The sequence below is a fragment of the Callospermophilus lateralis genome, chromosome 11 (assembly GCF_048772815.1).
Source record: "Callospermophilus lateralis isolate mCalLat2 chromosome 11, mCalLat2.hap1, whole genome shotgun sequence".
Classification (NCBI taxonomy): Eukaryota; Metazoa; Chordata; class Mammalia; order Rodentia; family Sciuridae; genus Callospermophilus; species Callospermophilus lateralis.
Window position 1 is genome coordinate 51,701,140 of NC_135315.1, and position 11,571 is coordinate 51,712,710.

Sequence of the window (11,571 nt, forward strand, 5' to 3'; positions counted from 1 at the left end):
TGAATTAGGGAAAAAAAATTTTTTTTCTTTTATTATAAAGGACACTATTGGAACAATTGACAATTTTTCAATAAGGTTTGTAGCTTACAATATAGTATTGCATTAGTGTTACTTTCCTCACTTATTTGTTTTGTGGTGCTGAGGATCAAACCCCTCTTGTATCCTTGTATCCTTGCTAGGCAAGTACGGTATCACTGAGCTCCCTCAGTTGCAGTTTCCTGATTTTTGATTATTGCACTGGCTTTAGAACATAAACACTAAAGTACTTAAGGAGCAAATGGGCTCAGAAAAAATTACTCTCAAATGGCTCAGAAAAAAATATAATGAGATGGAAAGACAATGATGAAAAAAACATGGTCTGAGTGAGCTCCCCTGGTCACAGTTTATCAAAAGAAGGAGGCTGTGTCATAGGGCAAGAGTGAAGAAAATCTTTGTATTATTTTTGCAGTTTTTCTGTAAATTGAATTACTTTTCTAAAAAATTGAGGTTGGGTGCAGTGGCTCACAAATGTAATCTCAGCAACTCAGAAGGCTGAGGCAGGACATCCCAAGTGTGGGGCTAGCCTGGACAACTTAGTGAGACTTTGTCTCAAAAAATAATAAATGTAGCTCAGTGGCAGAGCAATCCTTGGTTCAATCCCCAGTAATATAAATAAATACATAAATACATAAATTTAAAAATAAAATTTAAAAATGTTTTATTCTTTTTGCCCCCCTTGGTGCTGAGAATTAAATCTAGGGCCTTGCACATGATGCAACCTAACATTGAGGTACATCTCAGCCTCCCTTCTGAGTCTTATGTAGTATCATTATTGAGACACGAAATAACATTATAAAACAAAGGAATGATTTCTAGCATTGAGGGACCCTATATTTTCAACTCTTGTATATTGAAACTCTTTTTCCTTGCAATACTGAGGGTAAAATCCAGGGCCTCAAACACGCTAAGCAAGTGCTCTTCCATTGAACTTACCCCAAATTCCTGTATATTGAAATTATTTAAAGACATTTTCATATAAAACCACCTCTTTAGAAGGCAGCACAACCTTTCCCTTATAATGGAGGCAGTGTGATCACCAAAATTATCTTTATCCTATAAAATAAAAACTGTGAAAATCGAATATTACCCACACAGGTTCTTCAACTTTAGTGTGTTAAGAAATTTCTCTTCTTGACTGTGGATCCCATTCAAAGTTCTGAAAATAATTTCAAATTGCCCTCATCTCCTACAGTGGACAAAATTGCTTTTCTCTTTTGCATTGACCTTGTTGCCATTTGACTCCAAAAATGAGTGACACTGATACACCTAATTTACAATGAGCCATGCATGTCTCTTATCTTCCATCACAGAAATTAACAGTATAGAAAATATGCAAACTTTCTTAGGATATAGAAAAGATATAAAAACTGAAGAGTTTGTGTTTTTTTTCCCTTTGTCAGAAACATATACGCATTTTCTCCTAGGAATAAAAAACCCAGGCTGAGTTCCCCTGGTCACAGTTTATCAAAAGAAGGAGGCTGTGTCATAGGGCAAGAGTGAAGAAAATTTTAGACTTGCTTTTGCAAAATTTTCCAAGGTCCCTGAATAAAATGAAGACAGCCAGCTATGTGAATATCTGGGGAAAGAGCATTTTAGTCAGAGAGAACAACAAGTGCAAAGGTGGTGGGAATGAGCCAAGTGTGTTTGTTAAACAGAAAGGAAACTAGTGTTTCTGAAGCCTAGTGATGAAAGAGGAAGAAAACCCAGGGGTACTGAAATACTGAGCTATATCCCAGCTCCTTTTAATTTTTATTTTTATTTAATTTTTTATTTCTTTTTTATATTTTATTTTATTTGGGTATCTGAACTCAGAGACACTAGACCACTGAGCCACATCCCCAGCTCTATTCTATTTTTGAATTTTATTTAGAGAGTGGGTCTCACTGAGTTGCTTAGTGCCTTGCTTTTGCTGAGACTGGCTTTGGACTCAGGATCCTCCTGTCTCAGCCTCCTGATTTGCTGGGATTACAGACATGCACCACCATACCCAGTGGAGAATAGATTTTAAGATTTGAAGCAGAAGATGAATGAGAAACACCCAGAATTATCTAGAAAGGACAGGTTGAGGCTTAGACCAGATTGGAGCTAAGAACTTACAGTGAAGTAGGGGGAATCAGTGTAGTCATACGTGTATATAGGGTAATCATGTCCATCATTGCTCTCTCCTTCCCATCTCCATAGCCCATCTCCATAGCCTGCTTCCCTCCCCTCACTCCCCTCTGCACAATCCAAAATCCCTTAATCCCCCCCCCTTTTTATTTTTTTATCTTGAGATAGGGTCTCACTAAATTGCCCAAATTGTCCTCAAACTTGTGATCCTCCTGCCTTAGCCTCTGGAGTCTCCGGGACTATAGGAGTAGCTGGGCTTGCAGGCATGAGCCCCTGCACACCACCCAGCGTGTTGTTTTTAAGATTCATACACATAGTGTGTCAGTATTTCATTCCTCTTGATGGCTGAATAACATTCTATGCATGCATGTGATCACACTTTATTTATTTAAGCCATTCATCAGTTGGATGTTGGATTTGTTTCTGCCTTTAGGCTACTGTGAATAGTGCTACTGTGATCATGTACAGGTATTTGAGTACCTGTTTTTAGTTCTTTGAGGAATAAACATCAGAGTAGAATTTCTAGGTCACATGGCAACTCTGTTTAACTTTTTGAGTAACTGGCAAATTGTTTTCCACAGTGATTGTACCATTTTACATTTCCACCAGCAATATGTGAAGGTTTAAGTTTCTCCACATATTTATTAAGACTTACCTTCTTTCTTTTTTCTTCTTCCTTTCCTTCTTAAATTCTAGCCATCCTAGTGGGTGTGAAGTGCTAACATTGTGAGTTTATTTATTTATTTATCTATCTATTTATTTATTTTTTATGTGTTGCTAAAGATAGAACCCAGTGCCTTACAGGTGCCAGGCAAGTGCTCTACCACTGAGCCCCAACCCCAGCCCCTATTTTTTTTTTTTTTTTGTAGTACTGGGAATTGAAAATTCTCTTGCATGCTAGTGCTCTAGTGCTGAGCTTCATTCCCAGTTCTTTTTATTTTCTTTAAAGACAGGGTCTCATTAAGTTGAACCTTCAAACTCACAATCCTCCTGCCTCAGTTTCCCCAGGAGCTGGGATTACAGATGTGCACCATCTGTAATCCAGCACATTGTGGCTTTTTTTTTTTTTTTTTTTTTTACTGTACTGGGAATTGAGCCCAGGGATGCTGTATCACTGAGTCTACCTCCAGAGGTTCTTAGCTTTTTATTTTGAGACAGGGTCTGGATAAGTTGCTGAGGCTGACCTTGAACTTTCTATCTCCTGCCTCAGCCTCCCAGGTAGCTGGGATTAAAGGCCTAAACCACCAGGTCCTGGTTATATTGTACAGTGTGGTTTTAATTTTATTTCATTAGTGATGGATGATGTTGAGCATCTTTGCATGTGGTTATTGGCCATTTGTGGGGTTTTTGTTGTTGGTTTTGGAGGAATGTGTATTCAAGTCCTCTGACCATTTTTAAAAAATTATTTATTTTTTAATTGTAGTTGTACACAATACCTTTATTTTTATGTGCCTGGGTGAGTGCTAAAGCGCTCCACTACTTAGCCACAACCCCAACCCCAATTCCCCCCCACCTCTCTGACCATTTTTAAACTGAGTTGTTTGCCTTTTTTGTTTTGCTTTTTTAGTTTCTTGAAAATGTCCTCTGTTGCAGGTCCCTGAATTATTGTCATGACATTACCATGTTCAATAGTTTCCTTGCTATCTGATATGACAAGACATTCTATCTATAGCCCTTTACCTTTCCCACATCTGGAATGATTCATTTCAGGGACAGGAAATAGTATTTGAGCAGTAGGGGTGCTCTTTGCTGCTGGATTGATGATTGTCTCTAGGTCATTTTTTAAAACAACATTAAGAAATGCTTTTTTATCTTTTTTAAAGAGAAAATACATCTTGAGTTCATACTTACAATTTTTTTTTTCCCTAGGGATTGAATTTAGGGACACTTTCATATCACAGCCCTATTTTGTGTTTTATTTAGAGACAGGGTCTCACCAAATTGCTTAGATCCTCACTGTTGCTGAGGCTGTCTTTGAACCTTGATCCTCCGCCTCAGCCTCCCAGGTTACTGGGATTACAGGAGTGTGCCACAGAGCTGTTATTATTTTTTGATTTGTCTTATCCTTAAAGTCTATTTTAACAGGAATGAACAATCAAAACAACTGCTTTAAATAATTCTTCTGATAGTTATCCCACAAACCTTTTTATATCATTGAATTCAGTGGTTCTGTGTTATTTTTTTTTTAATTTTATTTTTTAGTTATAGTTGGCCACAATACCTTTATTTTATTTATTTATTTTTATGTGGCGCTGAGGATCAGGATCAAACCCAGGGCTTACATATGCCAGAGGACTGCAATACCACTGAGCCATAACCCCAGCCCCATTTATTTGTTTTTATGTGTTGCTAGGATGGAGCCTAGTGTCTCACATGTGCTGGGCACGTGCTCTACCACTGAGCTACAACTCCAGCCCCACTTTTAACTTTTATGGATTACTTTTATTGTCCATGTGAAAATTTCAAAAGAACCTATCAAAAAGCTCCTGGAATAAATAAATGAATACAAAAGTCAGCGGATGTAAGACCAACCTACAAAAATTAATTGCTTGGGCTGGGGCTGTACCTCAGCGGTACAGCGTCAGCCTTGCATGTGTGATGCACTGGGGTTCCACATGTTAAAAAAAAAAAAAAAAAGATTCAGTATAGTTGTAATATTGGAGGTGAGGGATGTGTGGCTGAAAAATCAAGCAAAGATTAGATATTACTACTACTACTAACAATAATAATTGAAGGATTATTACCAGCCAGGATCTGAATACTGAGTAGCAAATAGACTAGTAGCATTATATTTGAATCTTACCACTTTCTAGATAGACTCAGGGAGGCTAAAAAAGCAGCACAAACTACACAGCTACAAGTAGTAAAACCTATGTATAAGCCCTGGCATCCAGGTTCCAGAGCCCAAACAGTAGGACTCTGTTGTTTGACTCTGTGGGTCCACACAAGAAAGTAAGACTTAATCCCAAAGGTGATGAGACTCTTGATTTTTTTTTTTTTTTTTTTTTTTTTTTTTTGTACCTGGGATTGAACCCAGGAAGACTTAACCACTGAGCCACAATTACAGCCCTTTTTTTATTTTTAGATAGGGTCTCACTAAATTGCTTAGGGCGTTCCTAAATTGCTCAGGCTGTTTTTGAATTTGCAATCATCCCTGCTGTAGCCTCCCAAATTGTTGAGATTGCAAGCATGTGCCACCTCCCCAGCTGAGACTGATTTTAAGCCAATGAGAGACAGAAGCATGTTTGCATTAAAAAAAAAAAAAAATTAAAGTTGTAGATGGGACAAAATGCCTTTATTTTATTTATTTTTATGTGGTGCTAAACTGGAATCCAGTGCCACACCCACGCTAGGTAAGCACTTTACCACTAAGCTACAACCCCAACCGCCATGTTTGCATTTTTAAAAGATGATAATCTTTGACTATTCTGGAGGCAAAGTGGTCAGAGAGGAGTGTGTAACTATAAGCCAGCAAGACTGGCCAAGGGGTCAATGGGAATGGGAAAAGGGGACTGACATGAGAATTACTAAGGAAATGGCAGGACTTGGTGACTAGAAATGGGATATGTGGGAGAAGGAAGAGTCAAAGATGAGTTTTTCTGCCTCATATTGGCCACTCAGAGAAAGTGCAGAAGGACTGAGAAGGAGAGATGACACAATCAACTGGAGGTATCCAGTAAGCACTAGACATTTGGATCCAGAGGTGGAGGTGGGATTCAAGAGCCCTGAACATAGAAGTGACAGCAAAAGCTAGGGAACATTTGTAGCATGAGGACAGAAGACTAAACCCTGACAAAAACAAGGACTTAAGAACAGAAAAAGAGAGACTGGTTGGGGAGGTCAAGACCAATAGCCCAGTGCCAAGACAATCAAAGAAGTGTGCTCTTAGAGAAGTTGTTGGAAATCAGGTAAGGCCAGGCTGGGGAAGCATCTGTGGGCTTTGACACCTCTGTGTCCTTGATAATTTTTTAGAGAGCTGCTGTGCAGGAATGAGGGTCAGAAGGGCAGAGGTGAGATACAGTATGACCTCCTTCCCCATTTGGCCTGTTGAACTCTTCCTTCAGGAAGCAAACGGGGTCTCTTCCAGTTTGGGGTATCCCTCTTTAGAAGTTCTCAGCCCTGTCTCACTTGGGGAGCTTTAAAAAATACAGATGTTTATGGTGATGGAAACCGGAACAGTGGTTCCCCGGGAAGGAGGGTTGTGGATCCACTGAGAAGAAACGTTTATGGGATAACCTTCTGGACTGATGGAAATGCCCTCAATTTTAAAAGGATTTCGGGTTGCATTGGGTGAATTTATGTCTCTACACTTATCAAAATACACACTTAAGATCTTCTCATTATAAACTATGCCTCAAACATTTTGAGCACCAATTTTTGCAAAAGTATTAAATACCATGGTTCTTTTCTGCATGAGTTAAGTTAAAATCTCTGAACCCATGGACTGGGCTCGGTATTTTGGAAGCCTCCAAACACTGTTAATGGGGAATCTGAGTCTTGCTGAAGGAATTGATCGCCCACCTTTTCTGGCACGGCTCCATCTCGTTCCTTTAATTTGTTCTACTTAGTTCCGTCCCCGTTGGACTATGAGCTCTGATATCCCATTTGATGAGCTCGGAGATCTTCACCTCGGACTCGGTCATGAGGCCGAGTCTATTGTTCTGTTGGGTGCTGCCGGCGCGGTTCTGCTCAAGAAGCTTTGTTCCAGTCCTAGGGTTTTTAGAAACGCAGTAAAGCTTTTCGACTCCAGTCTATCAATCTCCATTTGTCGGCTGCCCAGCTGTACAATGGTCATGAAAGGACCTGTCCAGCGTTGTGGCCGACCGGCCTCGTGGCGCAACGGTAGCGCGTCTGACTCCAGATCAGAAGGTTGCGTGTTCAAATCACGTCGGGGTCAGTTGCTTTTCTAAAGTTGCTTTGGTTTAACCCTGCTTTCAATTTTGATCCAATTACAGTACTCGGAGAAGAAACTTCTCTTAAAGGAGAGGGAAGGAGAAGGCTTCTGGTAAGAAATTCCGTGGCCAACCCGTCCAAGGACCCTTGTGATTTCGCTGGGATTTTTTTTTTTGCAGTCGATCCAGAAAATTCTGTGACAAGGGGGCTCCCAGAGACAGATTCAGCTCTCGACTACTCAGCCTAGAAGGAAGAAAGGTGAGCACTCGCGTACCTGAGGGTATGGCTGGGTCTTTGTGAAATCTGTTGGTGGGGATGGGCAGGATTCCTGTAAATGTGTTCTCTTTGTAACAACCATAATCCAGCAGCAGGAGTAAAAACAGGAGAGAGTTCAGTTCCCAGAGAGAAGAAGGCAGTGACTTTCTACACAGACGAGGTGGCCGAGTGGTTAAGGCGATGGACTGCTAATCCATTGTGCTCTGCACGCGTGGGTTCGAATCCCATCCTCGTCGGTTCGCGATTATCAAGATCTGCGTTTAATTTTGTAATGTGTAGGTAAGAATTTCCCTTACCTCCTTTCATCGGCCTAGATTCAATGTTTCAGCACCACCCCTGCATTCTTTCTCTCCCCGGAGAAACTTCTGTACTACAATTTCCTGCACTGTAAAAATTATAAACTTCTGTACTACAATTTCCTGCACTGTAAAAATTATTAAACCATTATATTTACCTGGTACAGAATTGACCTGGCCAGGAAAGTAAGGCTATGCATACCTTCGGCCGGCGCCGTGGCTTAGTTGGTTAAAGCGCCTGTCTAGTAAACAGGAGATCCTGGGTTCGAATCCCAGCGGTGCCTCCCTAGTCTCTTGTATTTTGAAACAAATATCAGACCTTGCAAGAGTTATGGTCCCTTATGGACTAGCTCTCCATATTCATTTCCTCTACGTTCATTGAGCCCCTTCTTCTAGGCGCTACCAGGCAAATTCTATTTTGAGGCTCCTCCTGGTGCCCATCACATTTATGCCTGATCCTGAAGCCGTTGCTTCAGTAGTCGTATCACCTGTGTTTGTCAGTATAGCAGTTTGGCTGTTAACTTGCATAAGTGCTCAGCTGGTCAACTTTTTTGTTTTATAAAGCAGTTGTATCCTGAAAGTTTCCTAGAACAAATGACCAGTAATAACTCTTCATGTAACTTTACTTTCTCAGCTGCTTGTCAAGTGGCCGGTTAGCTCAGTTGGTTAGAGCGTGGTGCTAATAACGCCAAGGTCGCGGGTTCGATCCCCGTACGGGCCAGGTTGGTATAGTTTTGCCAGGAAGGCAATCACTGTGCTTAATATTTTCTAAGAGGGAAATGGTAAACAAGGAAAGCGATGTCGTGGACCTGGGACTATTTCATACCCAAAACCTACTCTAGTTTAGTTCATTTTGGATAATTTGAACATACAGAGAAAATGAGTTCTTTCTGTTATACCTAAATTTCATCCCTATAATGTGTACGGCGACCTTAGTTTGTGTTCTGTAAACAGAAGACTGCCAAGAATTGGGACAAAATTGTCTCAAATAATTACATTTGGACACGATCAGCAGAGTATGGCAAATGGTCAGGAATAGCGCTGTCAAGTATTCCCCATGTTACTCCACAGGCAAGATGTCCAGCAGCCAGCCCCTGCCTGTCCATTAAGACCTAAGAAGATAATTGCTTCCCCTCTTCAAGAGAATCTTGCTTGCATTCTCTGGCCCCCTGTGTGTGATTATCTGTTTCACATTTCCCCGCAGATCTGCTGCCTATAGCAGGAACCCCCATATCCTTTCCCATCCAATCTGGGACCCACACCCCATTCTCAGCCCCCACTCCAAGGGTAGCTCCATGACCCTCATATTCCCATTCCTTTGGATAATGGAATCCTTCCACCCCACAGAGATGCAGCCTCAGCCTTAGCAGCAGCAGCACTTTAATTCCACAAAAACTCAGAAAGCCAAAACGGATCAGAACATTCCACAACAGGTGGACTTCAATACCAGCAACAATTGAACCTGAACCCTGAGAGCAGTGAGACACCTCCCACTTTACCCTCCACCATGCAATGTATTCCTCTTCACACCACCCCAGTTCTGGCTGGGGAAGTGGTTTTGTAGGGAACCAAAGGGCAGAAGCAGCTGGTTAAACATCTGCAGGTATCCATTCTTGCCTGCATGGTGTGTGGCCAGGGGCCACTCAAGCTCCCAAAACCCCTGAAACCTGAGATGTGGCCACCGGAGTCAGGATGGCCACAATGGGGCTGGGTCTCCTCTGTTCCCTTTTTGTGATCTTGTATGGGAATCATGTTCCCACTCTCAAACCGAGACTAAGACTCTGGGTTCCCAGGCTTGGTGTTCTAGCTAGGGAGGAGAGTTGGAAAGAACAGGGTAGCTACAGATGGCCAACTGAATAGAAGCAAGGCAACATCCCATCCCACCAGGAGAACTTCCCCCTTATACACCTCCCTAAGACCCTTCGAGAGGGCACGGGCCAGCTAAACGCATTTGGAAGAACCTCCAACACCCAGGTCTTCCCACAGCGGGCAGTTCCCACCAAGGCTCCTGGAAGAGTCCTTAGGATCCAGCTGGGCCCTGCCAGGGCTAGGCCCCGCCTCTTCATCTCTCCAGGTCACTTGCACAGGGCCTCCAACACCTCCAGAGTGCGTCGGATGTCTCGGACTTGGCGCGCCAGCCCCTGAACCGGCTGCAGAGCCCTCTCCAGCTCCTCGCAACGCGCCAGCAGGGTGTACATGCCCTTAATACTCATGTCCACGGCTTCGCCTAAGGAGTCCACCGCATCGCGGTAGGTCTGAATGCAGCCCACGCTCAGCGCTGTCAGCTCCTGCACCGCACCACCCAGCCCGCGAAGCAGGCGGTCCACCCGGCTGCCCAGATCGCGACTCAGCCGTTCCAGATCCCGCAGCACGTCAGGGTCGATGGGCGGGATGGTAGGAGTGGGTGCCGGTGCTAGGCAGGGACGCACTGGAGCAGGGGGAAGGGGCGGAGCGACGCCGCTCAGACGGATCTTGAGTTGCAGGTTGTTAGCGACAAAGTGAGTGAGGTCTCCGTGGCGGCTCACAGTGCCCTCGAGCTCCAGGGGACTGGAAATAGTGGCACGGCGTCCGCCGCCCGCGCCGGACTCCGCACCCCCTGCGGACCCCGCGCCTCCGCACGCCCCACTGAGCCCGTCCAGACTGCGGCTGTCCTGAAGGCGGCTGGAGAACGAGCGGCTAGCCCTGCCGGCCGCTGCCGCCTCCTCGTCAATGTCTTCCTCTTCCTGCTGCGGCTGTTCCATATTCATTTCGACGCCTCCCGGGCTCCCTCGACGGTCGATCCTCTCGGATGCAGGCTTGTCCTCGGACGGCTTAGGATCCTTGGGTCGGGAGGACAGGTTCGGGTCGTACTCGGGACCTGGCTCCCCGCGGCGGCTCCGGCTCCCAGACCGCGTCGCTCGGGGGCCGGGCTCGTTTTTCCAAGCCTCCGGTTCCAGCCGGCGGACTATGCTGCTGCTCGAAGTCTTCGGGGACGACCTGGGTTGGCGGCTCGCGCCCCCAACGTTCTTGGCCTCTTCCTCCCCAGACACCCTCAGGCCTGAGGGTGGCTTAGAGGGCGTTCCACCCGGCCCACCGCAGAAAATCGCGGCCTGCTGTTCCGCTAGAGCTAGAAGGTCCGCCTCCGACCCGGGCCGCCCCCGAGACGACTCCATACTGCGGGTGGGGGCCGGAACGGAGGAATTGGTCCGCCGGGGCTCAGGAGGCAGCCGCGGCGCCTTTAAGGGGCGTTAGTAGAGCCGCGCTGATTGGCCCCAAACTGACAATGGTTGGACAGGAAGAACACTTTGATTGGTTGTGGTGACCAGGAAGTCCCGGAAGAAGAGCTGTTATTGAACATCTGAACACACACGAGAGCCAGACGGGTGTAGGGAAGGAGGTGACAGCTGCTCTCGTTGCCCCGCCCTTTCAGAAAGTTGAAGGGGCAGGTCTTCAAGATTAAGGTTCCGAAATACCGGAGCCCTGAAGGAGTGCAGCTCTCTTTCCGCCCATAATTGTCCCGTTTATAATTATTACTTAGCAAACTCACCAAGTAAGGACCAGACTCGGGGTTCCCCGAGACCCTTGGAATGGAAACAGTATATCTTGCTTGGATCCTAGGGATTGAATCGTACCCACCTGACCAAGAAAAATACAACCAGAATTCTCAGCAGAGTATGAATAATTGGTTCTATTGTCCTGGGTTGACAGACCTAGCTGATGAACTGCCCAGAGCAACTCATTGTGGACAGCGATTCAGGGGCCCATGGGCTTTCCCGTACTTTTGGCATTCCTGTGTTTTCTGTCTCTCCCACTGGACGATGATGTGTGATTTTGTCCCAAGGTAAAATTCAAACGAGAATATCACAAATTCTGATAAGCACTTATTTTGCTTTGGTGTGGAGATCAAATCCAGAGCCTTGTGCATGATAAGCATGTTCTGTCACTGAGCTACACATACACGTCCAAACCCCTCCCTAGG

General features: G+C 44.7%; 1 protein-coding gene and 4 non-coding genes across 5 annotated transcripts; 4 read left to right on the forward strand and 1 right to left on the reverse strand.

The window, feature by feature from the left end:
• The first annotated feature begins 6,973 nt into the window (after nucleotides 1–6,973).
• Trnaw-cca (transfer RNA tryptophan (anticodon CCA)) lies at nucleotides 6,974–7,045 on the forward strand. Its single transcript has one exon. It is a non-coding gene; the product is annotated as a tRNA-Trp (tRNA).
• A 426-nt stretch (nucleotides 7,046–7,471) lies between these two features.
• Nucleotides 7,472–7,553, forward strand: Trnas-gcu (transfer RNA serine (anticodon GCU)). The gene has a single exon. It is a non-coding gene; the product is annotated as a tRNA-Ser (tRNA).
• A 270-nt stretch (nucleotides 7,554–7,823) lies between these two features.
• Nucleotides 7,824–7,897, forward strand: Trnat-agu (transfer RNA threonine (anticodon AGU)). The gene has a single exon. It is a non-coding gene; the product is annotated as a tRNA-Thr (tRNA).
• A 363-nt stretch (nucleotides 7,898–8,260) lies between these two features.
• On the forward strand, nucleotides 8,261–8,334 carry Trnai-aau (transfer RNA isoleucine (anticodon AAU)). Its single transcript has one exon. It is a non-coding gene; the product is annotated as a tRNA-Ile (tRNA).
• Nucleotides 8,335–8,976: 642 nt separating this feature from the next.
• Borcs6 (BLOC-1 related complex subunit 6) lies at nucleotides 8,977–10,961 on the reverse strand. Its single transcript, XM_076869850.1, has one exon. The coding sequence runs from the start codon at nucleotides 10,763–10,765 to the stop codon at nucleotides 9,689–9,691; it is 1,077 nt and encodes a 358-aa protein (XP_076725965.1). The 5' UTR covers nucleotides 10,766–10,961; the 3' UTR covers nucleotides 8,977–9,688.
• Between the last annotated feature and the right edge of the window lie 610 nt (nucleotides 10,962–11,571).

What these genes read in the sequence shown, in the direction of transcription:
- Borcs6 (XM_076869850.1), bottom strand. Translation starts at nt 10,765, where the DNA reads ATGGAGTCGTCTCGGGGGCGGCCCGGGTCGGAGGCGGACCTTCTAGCT.